This window comes from Engystomops pustulosus, chromosome 9 (assembly GCF_040894005.1).
Source record: "Engystomops pustulosus chromosome 9, aEngPut4.maternal, whole genome shotgun sequence".
NCBI lineage: Eukaryota > Metazoa > Chordata > Amphibia > Anura > Leptodactylidae > Engystomops > Engystomops pustulosus.
In genome coordinates this window covers 100,250,598-100,268,064 of record NC_092419.1, presented here as the reverse complement: position 1 = coordinate 100,268,064, position 17,467 = coordinate 100,250,598, and the positions used below count along the sequence as shown (strand labels likewise).

At 45.2% G+C, this 17,467-nt stretch overlaps 1 protein-coding gene across 1 annotated transcript in view; it reads left to right on the top strand.

The window, feature by feature from the left end:
• Nucleotides 1–17,467, top strand: part of FAM163B (family with sequence similarity 163 member B) — a 56,167-nt gene that overhangs the window by 31,828 nt on the left and 6,872 nt on the right. Inside the window, exon 2 of the mRNA XM_072124686.1 lies at nt 10,120–10,235. Within this exon, the coding sequence (XP_071980787.1) occupies nt 10,143–10,235 (93 nt within the window). The 5' untranslated portion in view covers nt 10,120–10,142. The remainder of the gene's footprint in view (nt 1–10,119; nt 10,236–17,467) is intronic.

The window sequence follows — 17,467 nt, the reverse complement described above, 5'->3', positions numbered from 1 at the left end:
TCCTGTGACTGAGTGCACGGAAATCCATCGTTCTGCCATGACACCTCCCACCTTGTCTCCGCTGGGGATTCTCAGATACCCTTTTGCTTTTTTTTGTCCTCTGGTTATAATAAGCTCGCTCCCTGGCGCTCTGCCCTGTTCTTTCTAGTGACTGTTCCTAAACTGGATCACTTTTCATAGGTCACAGAGAGCGGCCTCGATCCGTCATTGTGTGATTTCCAGGATTACACCACTACTTACACCCAATACCTGCATACTGGGAGATGGTGGGTCCCTGGCCTTGACCTCACATGACACCCGGTAGGAGGTGAGTCTCATGTGACTGCTAAGACTTGTGTACTCCGCCGGACTCAGCTTCCGCATCCGTCGTTCTCCTGGATTGTATTCATCACCCGTCTTCAGAATGATGTTATGATAAAGTAGCCCGGCAGGGAGCCCGCTCCGTGCCGCCACCTCTCCGTCTTGTAAGTGGTGTCTCATTGATTAAGTTAAATGGAAGAAGCCGAGTCTTGCCGCCTTAGAAATGGAAGTCGTGTCGCTAATAGATGGAATGAGACGTCCCGTGAAGGTCCTGAAATATTACTTTCCCGTCCTCCGTGATTTGAATGTCAAGATGTGCAAAAAAAAAGGTGGAACTGTGTAGACGCTCTACATCCACACTGGAGACGGTATTAGATTGGTAAATGTTATATGAACAATAGGACAACACGTTTCAAAGCCAAAACTGGCGTCAACTACACAGTGACTGGAGTGAAAAGTCAGAATGTGTCCACTGGTATCGGCTGGCACTCATTCATAGGCATTGTGCCGCAAGCGATGCCAATGTGGAGATCATACATTCCCTAACGAGGCACAAGTGGAGAAATCTGCTGAAAAGATGGAGAACCCAACCCCTAGATAAGAACTGTCTATCATCTACTGAAGTGACGAGTCATCAATTGGTTGTCAGGTGTCTTCTCCTTGGTGCACCCAAGATCTAGGTGGTCACATGTAGGCCCATAATTAGATGTATATTCTTATGATATAGCTTCACTGAGCATGTATCCACACACTGCTGTGCTCTTAGCACTCTGAAAGCTGATCCTTAGTCTCCAGTGAAAGGACACTTGGCTCTAATATTGGAATATAAATCCATATTTCACAGCCCTGCTGTTACTAACAACATACACACGGGTATGATTACACAGATCTCCAGAGACAACATCTGCCCCTGGCTGCAGTCTACATGGTCATACCCTTTTAACTCGGTTCCACAGATAAGAAAACACATGTGGGACAAAACCTGATTCAATGAGGTAAATTTTGGGGACATAGGATTGCGGGCATCAAGTGGCGGTGAGATGGCGATGTTTAGCGCCTCTCCTTCGTTGTTTCCTGCGCGCTGTATCAGGGCAGTATATGATGATCTCCTCCCAGACACCGCTCCTTGTCATCTGATCAGATTAAGATGTTGACGTTGGTCCGTGGCCTGGACTTCACAGAGCAGCTGCCCCGTGTCAGTGGAGAATCTAATCTGAGCCCTGACTCCAGTGTCTAGATACCGCTCATAATCTCTTTATATCTGGCCGGCCTGGATGGAGAACATCTGCCGCCTGACACCTGCTCCGACACTGAGAGCTGTGACCACCGACCTCAGGAGAAGAGAATAGGACAGTGCCGGTTATTGTTTGTTGTTATCAGCCACAGCTTTTTCAGAAGAGGCGCTAAGAAAATAGACACTTGTCATCATGAATAAGAAATTACCCCCTTCATCACACTCCGAAACAAACACAGATCCTGACCAGATCCCTTAGATTGATACAAACTTTAGAATAAATGCAGACCCAAGAGTACCACAGAGTAGTCATCCTAAATACAGGCCCCCATACCAAGTCCCTTTATTTAGATCACACTCCGTAACAAGACTTAAGACCCCACCCTATAATATGTATATGAACTCCAGAACTGACCAGACTTCTAAAATGGATAAGGACCCTAAACAAATGCACTGGGTCATTTATCTTTAGTCTTTTTTTTTGTTGTTTTGTCCCGCGTTTTGGACTTGGAGGGTGATATATCAGGCAGCTGACACTATTGTCCACATTTATCCAAACTAGTGCCCTCTGTGTAGCTTCATGTCCGGCTACTCCACGCCCCAGTAGCTGCATAAAAAAATTTGCATATACATGCAATAAAGTTTTCTAAAAGACACCGGGACGTGAGGATTAGCCCAAAAAAGGGCTATCCTCACGTCCCATTCATCCACCTACCACCCCTTCTACCTTTATAGGTAGAATCGGGGTGGTAGGTGCCCTTTAAGAAGTGTCCGAGACACATTTATGGCGCACACAACACTTTGTTGCTGCAAAGTCTGACAGAAGTTTGTCGCACAACCCATGTTAAAGAGGCGCCGAAAAAAATAGTGGTGCACTCTGTCGGGGCATTGCAAGGGGCACCAGATTCATGTAGACAGTGCGCCACAAATCATGAATCTGGTGCCCCCTGCACACTACACAGGCAACGGCACATAGTACACACTGCACTGTTCTTAGTAAATGTGGGCCAGAGCATGCGACACAATTCTGTCAGACACTGCTTGATAAATGTGCCGCAGAGTCCATCTGTGCACCAGAACGCCCCTTTTAGACACAGAATTTTGTGTAGCGTCAGCCATAAAGCAGCCACGACACTTTATAAATACATGTGCAAGCAGTTGGCACTAAAAATAACATGCAAAGTCAGACAAAAAACTGGCGCAGGGGCTTTAATAAATGTGGGCCTTTGGGCTTTTCAGTCAATTTTTTTTTTAAAGTCGCACAAAAATCTTAAATTGTGTTGCGACCCCTTCTAAATTTTTCTTACGTCTGTTTGGAGCTGGATCTGTTTTGCACCAAAATTGCCACTCTTTCATAGGTCCGCATCTGGATTTTAAGGATATATCAGACGCAACACTGAAAAATTGTTTGCGTAATGAACCTTTTTTAGTGGAAAAGTTGCACATTTTGGCCTAAAATCTATTCCTAATTCCACAGGAACTCCCCCCTGCTAAACCCAAGGCAGAACCTCTAAATACAAACCCAAACCAGACACCCAAATTATTCCAAACTTTAAAATCAGTGTAGACCCAAGACCAAACCTCCCCAAAAAACAGACCCCAGAGTAGCTTCCCTAAACCAACGATGACCCCATACCAGTCCTCTAAACTGATCCTATACCAACCCCAGCTTTATCCCAGACCCTTGAAAGAGATAGAAACCCAAAACCAAACCCCCTGATATAATATTGACCCCAGAGCCCTAAATACAGACCTAAACGGATTGGATCGGAGGTTGCGTTGCTTTTCCTGAGTTTATTATGTAATTGTGGGCTACATTTATAGAAGTCGCAGAGAAAGTGCATAAAGCGGAGTGGCCTGGGGGGCCGCAGTGTTACATAATATGTAAAGAGCAGACCATATGGAAGCGCGCAGAATCTGGGTCAGGATGGAGACGCACCCTCAGCCCTACGATCACAAGGAGAGGGCGTTATCTGTAGATATCTGTGCTCTATATATCCCCCAGCGGACTACAACACCCAGAAATGAAAACTACGTAAAGGATCTGCTTTTCTTTTTTTAAACAGCTCCATTCTTGAGCATGGGAAGTAAATTTAGCTGAGCTGCAATACCACATTTGTCCATGCACCAGGGTGGTGCTAGTGTTCAGCCCCAACTTTATATGGGAGAATTCAATCATTGTATGATTAGGGAAAAAATAAGGAAATTGGTGCCCCAGCAGGTATGACTCTGCCCCTAATGCTGGAATATGAAAAACCTAATTTGTAGAAAATGACAGATTATTCAGGAAAAAGGTTTATATGGAAAGTTTATTAAACGATACTGATTTGGGAGATGATATTTTTCCAAAAACAGCGCCCGCTTGTTTATAGGCTGTGCCAGGTATTGCAACACCCAGGATCTGAGAACTATTTGGTGTCATCCGGATAAGCTGGGATGTTTGATACGTGGGGGTTAAGGGGTCTTTTGGAGAGCACAGACAGGTAATTTGCTTGCACCTACAGGTGTAAGGATGAGGCAGTGCTGGAGGGGGCGCTAGTGATGATGTATATGCCTGTGTTTGGGGTCAGCACAGCATTAGCGCAGCAGGTAGCCTTGGGGAGCTGATATATGGGCTCTTAGAGGGGAATTACAGTGCGGGGAATGGAGGAAGCTGCGCGCTGATGCATGGTGAATTATGGTGATAGGGAGTCAGGATGCGCTCAGGTTGCAGGATGGCGCAGGGAGGAGGGTGTGAAGTTCTCTCTCAGGAGCCTCTCCGCTTGTAATAAAGCTTTTAAATTGTTCAGGGTCCGGGGGGAGAAATTAAGAATTCAGCTGCATTTCCTCCAAATGTTCTGCCATACACCGCACAGTCCTGTGTTCTGCAGGGTTACCCGCAGTTATGTGCAGGGGCCGGATATAGGGGTGCTGGCAGATCAGGAGGGGGTGAGGGAGGGTCCTGACCAATGTCTTGTATATGGAAATGAAGCTCTAGTATATGAGAGAAGGTACTGAGCTAGTGCTGCTAGTACTAGTATGGGGGCTGATATTATAGGTATGGCGGCACTGGGGCTCTTCTCACAGGTATGGGGGCACTGGGGTTGATCTCACAGGTATGGTGGCACTGGGGCTGATCTCACAGGTATGGGGGCACTGGGGCTGATATCACAGTTATGGGGGGCACTTGGGCTGATCTCACAGGTATGGGGGCAATGGGGATGATCTCACATGTATGGGGGTACTGGGGCTGATCTCACAGGTTTGGGGCACTGGGGCTGATCTCACAGGTATGGGGGCACTGGGGCTGATCTCACAGGTATGGGGGCACTATGGCTGATCTCACAGGTATGGGGGCACTGGGGCTGATCTCACAGGTTTGGGGCACTGGGGCTCTTCTCACAGGTATGGGGGCACTGGGGCTGATCTCACAGGTTTGGGGCACTGGGGCTGATCTCACAGGTATGGGGGCTACTGGGGCTGATCTCACAGGTTTGGGGGCACTGGGGCTGATCTCACAGGTATGGGGGCACTGGGGCTGATCTCACAGGTATGGGGGCACTGGGGCTGATCTCACAGGTATGGGGCACTGGGGCTGATCTCATAGGTATGGGGGCACTATGGCTGATATCACAGGTATGGGGGCACTATGGCTGATATCACAGGTATGAGGGCAATGGGGATAATCTTATAGGGTTGGTGGCACTATGGCTGATATTTTCCTTTGGGTGGGACACAGTGGCTAATATTACAGGTTTGGGGGTACTGTGGGTGTTATGTTATGTATGGGGGCAATGTGGCTGATCTTTCAGGTTAGAGGGTTACTGTGGCTGTTTTTATGTAAACAGGGTTCAGTTTTACTATTATTATGGATGGATACTATGGTTGTTGTTATGGGGGCACGGTGGCTTTTATCTATCTAATGGGGAAACTATGATATTATATTAGGGGCATCATAGTTGGTATCAATTTAGTGTGTGGGGGGGGGGACTGATGTTGGTATTATTTTAGGGGCATTGCAACAGCTATTAAAATTATGTAGTTGTGTCACTACTCTTATCATTATTAGGCACTGTGGTGGTCATACATTTAATGGGGACACAGAGGACCCCGAGATGCAGTTTACGTGTATACCACATATACACAGATATATACACAGCATTCTCCCTGTTGAACACTAGGGGGAAGCAGCGCTCTGTTTTGTTTTCTACAAAAAAAACAATTACTAAATTAAATCTGGATCCGGAGTGCCGACTTATATTGCAGCTGGAGACAGATTTTACTAGAAAGACATAATACAAATGAAATGAGATCATTCACTTATTTTGTGTAATTCTGCTCTCATTTCCATTGTGTGTTATGTGCAGTGCAGATTTAAAGGGACACTACCTCAACATTTCGCACCATCACACTACAGTGAACAAATAGCACCACTTTTGTCCATTAACGGCGTCGGGTATTACAGCTCAGTCTAATTCATTTAAATGGGGCTGAGATTTAATACCAGACACAGCCTGTAAGCAGGAGGGGCGCTGTTTCCAGAAAAATAAGTTGCCATTTACACTATCCCTTTAATATTTAGTGCCATGCTCCACCAATAGGCTCCAGCTGTGACAAGCCGAGGTTAATTCCCAGTACTATAGTCTCTTTATACCCGTATAATCATTGGTAAGATCAGGGATCTGATGTCAGCAGGGGCCAGGGAGACCTATAACAGCTTTCAGATGGTGGGGCCCGGCGTCCCCGCAGCAGCGATGTCACTTTACATTAGTTTGATGGGTAGTATCAATATTCGGTTGCTCCGGCTGGTCCTGGCAGGTGGATATGTCACCCTCTCATTGCTGCATCTGACAAAACCAGTTTATCAGCCATATAAGAAGCCAGGGCTCCGGGGAAGGATGAGATGTTCGGAGCCGTTGCGTAATCGACTGCTTGGTTGTAGCTACATGACAATATCTTCTCTCGCCGGACGCATAACATGCTCCGATTACTTCTCGAGGTCATCTCCAGACTCCGAAATACTTCATGCCCCTAGGAAGTCACATAAAAATACAAGTGATGATCCTGAATTACAGATGAAGCTCGGAGCAGAGAGCTCCTATTGTACAATCTGTAGATGGGCCCCTGGCATCTGCCAGTTATAATACCAAGTCCGGGATGTGACTGCTACAATGGGGCACATTTATTTACCCGTCCCGTCATGATCCCCGAGGTGCGTTGTCCGACGTGTGTCACTCCCCGCTCAGGTCCACCGGAGTTCACCTTCTTCTTCCCGGTGCATGTGACTGTGACACAATTTTGAATGTTAAATCCCGTGCTTAGTCCAAATCAGTCGGGTTGTCCGACGGCCACGCCCACGATTTGTGTCGCATGAAAGTCAGTGCCAAATTCCGTTCAAAACCCCAGTTAAATGCGGCGCAAAACGGAAAAAGTGGGGAAACCCGTCGAAAATGCGTTCCCTTAGTAAATGTGCCCCAATGTATCCCGTTCACTGTGCCCCCTATATCATATAGGTACATGCATATATATATATATACACTATTACACACACATACAGGGGTCTTTATCATATGCCACCGCACGAACGCCGCCGAATAGTAAACTTCACGCCATGGTGTGTACATCGTATTATGAAGCGGGGGGTTCATGGCCATCAACACAGATACACATCTGTGAAACTTAAGCATGCACATATACACACTCACTATACACATCTACATACACATCTATACACTGATTCATACACACATTTGCCTTATATAATAGCATTTTTTCCCCATGGGGGGTGAACACAATGAAACACTGATACAACTAGATAAACTTGTTGCCACCTTGGAATAGTACTGCCAGGGTGGCAACGGGTTTTGATTGGGTACAGCCATTAGCCAGTGGTCAGCTGTCACTAGGGGAAGATCGGCTGTAGCCCCTAGGTGGCCATTGGCCAGCATTTGTGGTCACATGGTCACTAATGTGAGATAAATATGCTGTATTTCCAAGGGTCTCTGACCGTTTTTCCTCAAGAACTCCTGATCATCTGGACCCGCGTTGCCCTTCTTTCCTCACCATATTTATGCTTTTTAATACTCATATTTGTGATGGTCTTTTATTGCTTTTAATTCACTTGAGCATTATTTTATTAAACTTGAATTATAGTGACTCTTAGCCTTGGTTTTTCCAAAGTTCTATTTTTGTAAGGTAATAAATAATGGACCTCGACAAATTCTTGGTGTTTGTGGGTATTTATTAGTTAATGTTTATTACTAGGTTGCATTGTATGACTTATAATCCCATTATTTCCCTCCGTCTTTTCTGTGACTAGACTGTTGGGAGTAGACTCTCATATTGGATATAGTAAATCAAGTGAAACTATGGGGCACATTTACTTACCCGTCACGTTGAGGCCGCCGATCCGGAATGTCCGACGAGGATTCGGAGCTACCGCGATTCACTAAGATCGTCCGTCCAATTTCCTGCATGTGTCGCTTCCCCGCTCAGGTCCACCGGAGTTCACCTTCTTCTTCCCGGTGCATGTAAGTGCATGTCTTGCGACACAAATTTGAAAGTTAAATTCCGCGGTTTGTCTGAATCAGTCGGGTTGTTCAGACGTCCATGCCGCCTGATTTGTGTCCCATGCAAGCCGGCACCGATGTGCCACAATCCGATCCCGTGCGCCAAAAAAACGGGGCAATTCAGTGCAAAACGGAAAAATTCCCGCAACCTGACAGAAATGCGGCCACAGGACCCTTAGTAAATGTGCCCCTACTAGTGCCTACCAACCACCTGCAACCACAGGTGGCTACCCTGGTCCCCCATGTTCTTGTGGAGACCCATGAAGTTAGCACATGATATAGAAGACCATATAGACCTCTTGTAGATAGGTTTTCTTTAGTTACCTGCAATCTGGAAATAATTTAGCCTCACATAAAGTAGACTGTTTAACAGAGTCCAGCTTCTTGAGCTGCAAACAGGAGACTTTCATCCATTTTTAGGTTAGATACAGAAACCTAATATTAAAAATAGCATGGAGAAATTATAGTCGGTGTGCGGACGTCAGGCTGCACACAGGGACCATTGTCTGCCCCCATAATAGCAGATGTGGACCTTCCCTTACAGTTGCCAAGGACGGCTTGGTTAATCTTGTCCTTCCCTCCGTGCACTTTGCCAATATTACAAGCTGAGCGCGGCCCTGGCAAGTAGTAGCTGTGAGTTGAGGAGACAAGTAAACAGGTTTGGACCACCATGACGCAGGAGGTTCTATATATCACGCGTGGATGAAGCCAGGGGACGTTCAAGAAAACATTCATCATGAGGAGAATTATCCAGTTTCTTCCCCCGAGGACACGTTCTTCTGGCAGATGAGTTGACGTCTTGTTTTAAGCTTTAGACATCACGATGAGGTATTTTATAGAAGATATCTGCCTGAGAACATGTACTACGATGTGCTGTGGTTTTACTTCAAAGTTGTTATGGAAATATTTGTTAACATTTTTTATTGTGCCTTCTCAGCCAATCACTGGGAACTGTGCCATAGCCTGTCCACACAGGCATCTCCAACTACTTCCTGTGTGGTCAGAGACAGCAGGAAGTGGACATTAGTGACAAGGGAAGCAGTTGGAATTGTGATAAGTCTGTAATTTTTGAATAGATGATAGGTTAGGGGTCCCCTTAACTTCAGCTCAGGTTCACCTCCATGTTGCTGACCCTTTGGAGCCTATTTTTGTATCAGATTTGAACCCTACCGGAGATGCTCTACTAGTGTGTTGGGTCAGTGTGACCTTGGGTCTCTTTCAGCCTCTCATTGGTTGCCATCAGGACTAATGAAATTAAAGCTTTTCATTGTGCCCATATATAACGTTTTTACTAGGTGTCATCTTGATGAAATGGAGTCTTTAACCTCTGACCCTCCAGTCGAGAAGGTCAAGGGTTGTCATGTCACCCAGGCCTGACAATTTGTATAGAGATTTCCCTTTCTTTTTACAAGGTCACATTTCTCATTGAAGGGGTGAAGGAGATGTGATGCCTCATTTTTTCATAGATAAATTGTTATGTCCGGGTTTCGTTCTTAAAGCTAAAGTGTTACTCAAAAGTTACTGTATGTGTGCTGTTATGGTGAAGCAAACTGGGAGTGATGGTAGGTAGTTATGGTAGGTTTCTGGAATTATCATTGACAGATATCTATGGAGACTGCTGTCTTCTTCCTACTCCCTTGTGGAGCAATCATGTTTGGCCCGCGAGTCCTACCTGGCTGGATTAGACATTGTACAGAGATCCCAGCACCATTAACCAATGGGATCATGTTCTTGATTGATCTTTGATTCTCACATTTGCATTGAGATTGATAGAAGACTGGATATTAATCTCCATAATCTGCAAATCCAATCCCAGCCTGTAATACTGCCGAGAGAAGTCATTTATTTCAGGGCTGTCTGTTCAGTCTATGATAGAGGACGGCTCCTTGCTCGTCTAAAATTGTGTTATAATAGATAACAAAAGTTATGAAGAAAATTTAGTCATTTAGGAGTTGGGATGTCTTATGATGTCAGGACACCCTATAATGGTATGTCTTATAATACGCTCACTATTTACAATGTCTCTCTATCTTTTAGGTGGTTAATGGAGAGACGGTCGAATGACAGCCGGGACTGTGGTCATCACCGGTGGAATATTAGCGACTGTTATCCTCCTATGTATTATTGCTGTTCTCTGCTATTGCCGGCTACAGGTAAGATGAGACTTTAAACCAACATTGGTCTTTCCTGGTTGATTACCTATGTAATACATTATTATCCTGTACTGATGCCGATTATTTTATGTAAAAGTGACAAGCCAAACATAACAACAATATACAAACATGAAACAAGACATAATTCCCGGCATTAGAGCAACAGCCACACACACCATGCACTCAACATAAAAACACTCTGTATTAAAACAAACTAAAATTTTACATATCATACCACTACAAACAAAATCACTACATCCTAAAGCAAATACTTCTCCCAAAAACATAAAGTCCAAACGTCGAAAACATAAAAATTTTTTCCCACCTATACTTTTCCCAATATATCCCTTTATCCTTATAGGAAAATAAAAATTATAACAATTAAGAATGCAAAATACTAGAAATTCAAATAACAATACAGAATCAGAATTATGGAGCCCTGGTTCGGCACCTGCAATCCCTATGTCACTCATAAAACAAAACAAAAATGAAGAGTGTACAATCGACCCATCACCTGGAGAGAAGATGACAGACAAAGGCCGCTACTATACTAATACTAATACCGTACCGTACAACCCGTACTGTACCTGTACAAGTACCAAAATTTCTGAGGGATACTGAAGGAATTAAAAAGACTTAAACCCATCCTCAGATACCAACTTGGGCAATCCCTGAGGACGAAAGGCTTCCAAAAACAGACAAACAAAACCCTCTTGTCAAGGAGTTTCCTCAACATAACCCAGATCTTCTACATTCCCAGACCCAACCGGAAGATGCCCATGCGGTGTGCGGAGATCCTTCACTTGTCCTCCTGTCTCCCATACCTAGAAGAAAGGTTGAAATCATCCCCTACAGGAGTATACCCACAGAGGAGCCCTCTCTTTCCAGAGGTTTTCGATATTAGTCTTAAGAAAGGCATTTCACAAAGAATACCACAGGGTTGACCATACACAATCCCTCTAGATTAGTTTCAGCCTATTCCTCCATAACAGCTGGTGGAGCAGACTATAGACCAGAGAGGCTCTGGCAAGATGCACACACTGCTGAAATATATTTGCAATAGGAGCAGGTAAAACTTGAGCAGGTGCATCCATTCCTGGAAGATCAAAGACCAGTTCTTCCACTGGTCCACCTACTGAGCAGAAATCTTAAGCCTACAGTCCCAGTTTTGCATGAGTTAATGCCGCTGGAGTCTTGGGGCCCTGGAAGAATGTCTGGGAGAAGAAAGCCTGGAACCTCCCTCTCCCAGGCCGAGAATCTTACACTTATTACAATTGATTTTGGACCCAGAAGACTCTAAGTAGCAGTCAACCCCTGACATCACCCACTGTACCTCTCCTCTCAAGGACATGAAAACGGTGACATCCTCAGCATACGTTTCCACCCTAAGAGTGGCTTCTGGTGGCACTTGGTCGACCCCACTATCAACCCTCCTAAGGAGTGGATCGATGAAGAACACGTATAGCAGTGGGCTCAGAGGACAACCCTGGTAAATACCAGACCCTACCTCAAAAGAGTAGCCAAAGACAGTATTTGAATACCTTAGTCAAGAAGGGAACCAAGGTGTCCTTGAAGGTCTTATAAAACTCAGATGTTAAGCCACCCGGTCCTGGGGATTTCTTGAGGGCGAGCCCTTCAATCGCCAGATTGACATCCTCTTTCCTGATTATCTTTGTCAACATCAAGAGAGGGGTCTACTCCTGATTCAGGGACAATTTCAGCCAGGACATCACATCCTGGTCTACATCCTTCCTGCCCAAGAGGTGTGAGTAAAGGACCTGACAACCTCCAGAATCTTTTCAGGGATCCTGTAGTATCAGCCAGTCCTGTGACAACTTTACTACTCACTGACATCTTGCAGTTTCTATAAGTGTCTGGTGAACAGTATTCCTCTTAATCCGTTGATCGTACTGACACCTCTTAAGCAAGGATTTCACTCTGAAAATGTTCTTGCAACTACTTTTTTAGTAGAGAGACGAGGTGCTCGAGTTTCCTCCTCAGGCCCTGATACAGGCGGTACCTGTCCAGGCTCCTGAGGCTCGAGAGCTGGCGGTAGAATCTCGCCACCCTTTTCTTGAACATCTCCCACCACTCTGACTTACTGCTACAAAGGCCCAGCAATGGTACCTGGCTCTGAAGAAAGTCCTCAAAGGATTTTCTTACCTCTGCTTCTTCTAGCAGAGACAAATTGAACTGCGGGGTCTCTGTAACATTAAGAGATCCCATGGGCCAGGGGTGTGCTGGATGTGGACATCCACCAGGCAAGTGTCAATACCTATAATAGTAAATGCAACGCTATCAAAAGTCATTTTTGTCTCTGGAACCACCACTTGAACCATCTTGTGACAGCAGTGAAGTCCCCTCCAAAGACCACCTGTCGACTTGTAAAAAGGCAGGGTTTGATTCTCATAAAGAGACACTTCCTTTCCCGCTTGGTCGTTGGCCCAAAATGTTAAGGAGGCCGAGCTCTTGAGGTCATCCATGGACCAGGCAACTCCCCATTCCTAACTCAATGAGTTGTCAGCATTCTACGGGTGCAGTAAAAAGGACCCCCACTCCACTATACGGCTCGGTCACAGGAGACCAATAGGAAGGCTCTTGTCTCCGTTACCTCTCAGCTTTACACAAGACCTCTAAATACAGCAGACTGGTTTCCTGCAAACATAAAATGCAGGCTTTAGCACGGCTTAGAAAATCATGGGCCGCCTCAGGGGGACACCTCAGCTCCTCCAGCAATAGAAGAGACTCCGGGAATTGATTGAAAAATCAAACAGAGGAAGGTAGGTTACAGCCTCCTTAGGTACTCTGGGCCTTCTTTTTCTTCTTTTGGGACCACACTTAAACTTTTCCTTTAGCCATGCCCTAGTATCCTCATCCATACTCTCATAATGGGAGGACTCTGAGGACATGACACTTTCCTTTTTCTCGAGCTGCTGAGGCCTCAGCAACAGGTTTGGTCTTCAGGAAAGGGCCAGAAGCCCAATACTCCCTCAGCCCTCTTTCTTGTTGACGTTTCTCTAGACACCTCAGCTGGGCAAGTGTCTTTTTCCTGTCTTTTTGGCTTCAGTTACTCAAGCCTCAGCACTCATCCGCTGGCCCACATAAGCGAGGACAAAGACTATGTGAATAACCTAGATCACCACACTGCACCTGTGCAACATCTTAGGCTGCCCCCGGTAGAAGATCAGGATATGATCCCTTCCCAGGAAGGCTGATGAAGGCATGTAGGCTTCTGAGTTACCTGAATGCCTCAATTTTACCATGAAGGTCCAGCCCCCCTGACCAAATACCATACTAGGCCCAATTTTTTGGGGGCACTCTCAGAACTTTGCCATAACCATTAATCTAGGTCATGATGTCATAGCAAAGGAATTTGTTATGGGTAAGAACTGTCACTTTCTTGGCTCCACTCGGGCTCGTTGCATCTCATAGTTGGACGAGAAGAGCTCAAGCCCCCCAGCTGAACAAAGCTGACATCAAACTCAGATTGACCATAGGGATATATCAAGGCAAGCTGCCTTGAAATCCATCTTCAGTGGCAGATCAACCTCCTACGGGTAGTACCCAGCCTGGTTGTCAGGAGCAACTATAAAGTCTTTGCTCATGGAAGACAGACAAACAATGCCTCTCTATCTGCTCCTTTACTTTGATCGCTATTTCACCCTTCTTCAAGGTCTTCAGGAGGCTCTATTGAAAAAAGTCATCCCCAGACAAGGATGATGGTACCCCACTGGGTGAGCAACCAGACTAACCCCTACCACATTGACATTACCCACCTCCAAGACACACTCAACACACTGCTGGTGCAGTCACTGTGTACATACATGACATTACTTATCCTGTACTGATCCTGAGTTACATCCTGTATTATACCCCAGAGCTGCACTCACTATTCTGCTGCTGGTGCAGTCACTGTGTACATACATGACATTACTTATCCTGTACTGATCCTGAGTTACATCCTGTATTATACACCAGAGCTGCACTCACTATTCTGCTGCTGGTGCAGTCACTGTGTACATACATGGCATTACTTATCCTGTACTGATCCTGAGTTACATCCTGTATTATACTCCAGAGCTGCACTCACTATTCTGCTGCTGGGGCAGTCACTGTGTACATACATGACATTACTTATCCTGTACTGATCCTGAGTTACATCCTGTATTATACTCCAGAGCTGCACTCACTATTCTGCTGCTGGTGCAGTCACTGGGTACATACATGACATTACTTATCCTGTACTGATCCTGAGTTACATCATGTATTATACTCCAGAGCTGCACTCACTATTCTGCTGCTGGTGCAGTCACTGTGTACATACATGACATTACTTATCCTGTACTGATCCTGAGTTACATACTGTATTATACTCCAGAGCTGCACTCACTATTCTGCTGCTGGTGCAGTCACTGTGTACATACATGGCATTACTTATCCTGTACTGATCCTGAGTTACATCTTGTATTATACTCCAGAGCTGCACTCACTATTCTGCTGCTGGTGCAGTCACTGTGTACACACATGACATTACTTATCCTGTACTGATCCTGAGTTACATCCTGTATTATACTCCAGAGCTGCACTCACTATTCTGCTGCTGGTGCAGTCACTGTGTACATACTTGACATTACTTATCCTGTACTCATCCTGAGTTACATCCTGTATTATACCCCAGAGCTGCACTCACTATTCTGCTGCTGGTGCAGTCACTGTGTACATACATGACATTACTTATCCTGTACTGACCCTGAGTTACATCCTGTATTATACCCCAGATCTGCACTCACTATTCTGCTGGTGCAGTCACTGTGTACATACATGACATTACTTATCCTGTACTGATCCTGAGTTACATCATGTATTATACTCCAGAGCTGCACTCACTATTCTGCTGCTGGTGCAGTCACTGTGTACATACATGACATTACTTATCCTGTACTGATCCTGAGTTACATACTGTATTATACTCCAGAGCTGCACTCACTATTCTGCTGCTGGTGCAGTCACTGTGTACATACATGGCATTACTTATCCTGTACTGATCCTGAGTTACATCTTGTATTATACTCCAGAGCTGCACTCACTATTCTGCTGCTGGTGCAGTCACTGTGTACACACATGACATTACTTATCCTGTACTGATCCTGAGTTACATCCTGTATTATACTCCAGAGCTGCACTCACTATTCTGCTGCTGGTGCAGTCACTGTGTACATACTTGACATTACTTATCCTGTACTCATCCTGAGTTACATCCTGTATTATACCCCAGAGCTGCACTCACTATTCTGCTGCTGGTGCAGTCACTGTGTACATACATGACATTACTTATCCTGTACTGACCCTGAGTTACATCCTGTATTATACCCCAGATCTGCACTCACTATTCTGCTGGTGCAGTCACTGTGTACATACATGACATTACTTATCCTGTACTGATCCTGAGTTACATCCTGTATTATACCCCAGAGCTGCACTCACTATTCTGCTGCTGGTGCAGTCACTGTGTACATACATGACATTACTTATCCTGTACTGACCCTGAGTTACATCCTGTATTAAACCCCAGATCTGCACTCACTATTCTGCTGGTGCAGTCACTGTGTACATACATGACATTACTTATCCTGTACTGATCCTGAGTTACATCCTGTATTATACTCCAGAGCTGCACTCACTATTCTGCTGCTGGTGCAGTTACTGTGTACATACATGACATTACTTATCCTGTACTGATCCTGAGTTACATCCTGTATTATACACCAGAGCTGCACTCACTATTCTGCTGCTGGTGCAGTCACTGTGTACATACATGGCATTACTTATCCTGTACTGATCCTGAGTTGCATCCTGTATTATACCCCAGAGCTGCACTCACTATTCTGCTGCTGGTGCAGTCACTGGGTACATACATGACATTACTTATCCTGTACTGATCCTGAGTTACATCATGTATTATACTCCAGAGCTGCACTCACTATTCTGCTGCTGGTGCAGTCACTGTGTACATACATGACATTACTTATCCTGTACTGATCCTGAGTTACATACTGTATTATACTCCAGAGCTGCACTCACTATTCTGCTGCTGGTGCAGTCACTGTGTACATACATGGCATTACTTATCCTGTACTGATCCTGAGTTACATCTTGTATTATACTCCAGAGCTGCACTCACTATTCTGCTGCTGGTGCAGTCACTGTGTACACACATGACATTACTTATCCTGTACTGATCCTGAGTTACATCCTGTATTATACTCCAGAGCTGCACTCACTATTCTGCTGCTGGTGCAGTCACTGTGTACATACTTGACATTACTTATCCTGTACTCATCCTGAGTTACATCCTGTATTATACCCCAGAGCTGCACTCACTATTCTGCTGCTGGTGCAGTCACTGTGTACATACATGACATTACTTATCCTGTACTGACCCTGAGTTACATCCTGTATTATACCCCAGATCTGCACTCACTATTCTGCTGGTGCAGTCACTGTGTACATACATGACATTACTTATCCTGTACTGATCCTGAGTTACATCCTGTATTATACCCCAGAGCTGCACTCACTATTCTGCTGCTGGTGCAGTCACTGTGTACATACATGACATTACTTATCCTGTACTGATCCTGAGTTACATCCTGTATTATACCCCAGAGCTGCACTCACTATTCTGCTGCTGGTGCAGTCACTGTGTACATACATGACATTACTTATCCTGTACTGATCCTGAGTTACATCCTGTATTATACCCCAGAGCTGCACTCACTATTCTGCTGCTGGTGCAGTCACTGTGTACATACATGACATTACTTATCCTGTACTGATCCTGAGTTACATCCTGTATTATACCCCAGAGCTGCACTCACTATTCTGCTGCTGGTGCAGTCACTGTGTACATACATGACATTACTTATCCTGTACTGATCCTGAGTTACATCCTGTATTATACTCCAGAGCTGCACTCACTATTCTGCTGCTGCTGCAGTCACTGTGTGCATACATGACATTACTTATCCTGTACTGATCCTGAGTTACATCCTGTATTATACTCCAGAGCTGCACTCACTATTCTGCTGGTGCAGTCACTGTGTACATACATGACATTACTTATCCTGCACTGATCCTGAGTTACATCCTGTATTATACCCCAGAGCTGCACTCACTATTCTGCTGCTGGTGCAGTCACTGTGTACATACATGACATTACTTATCCTGTACTG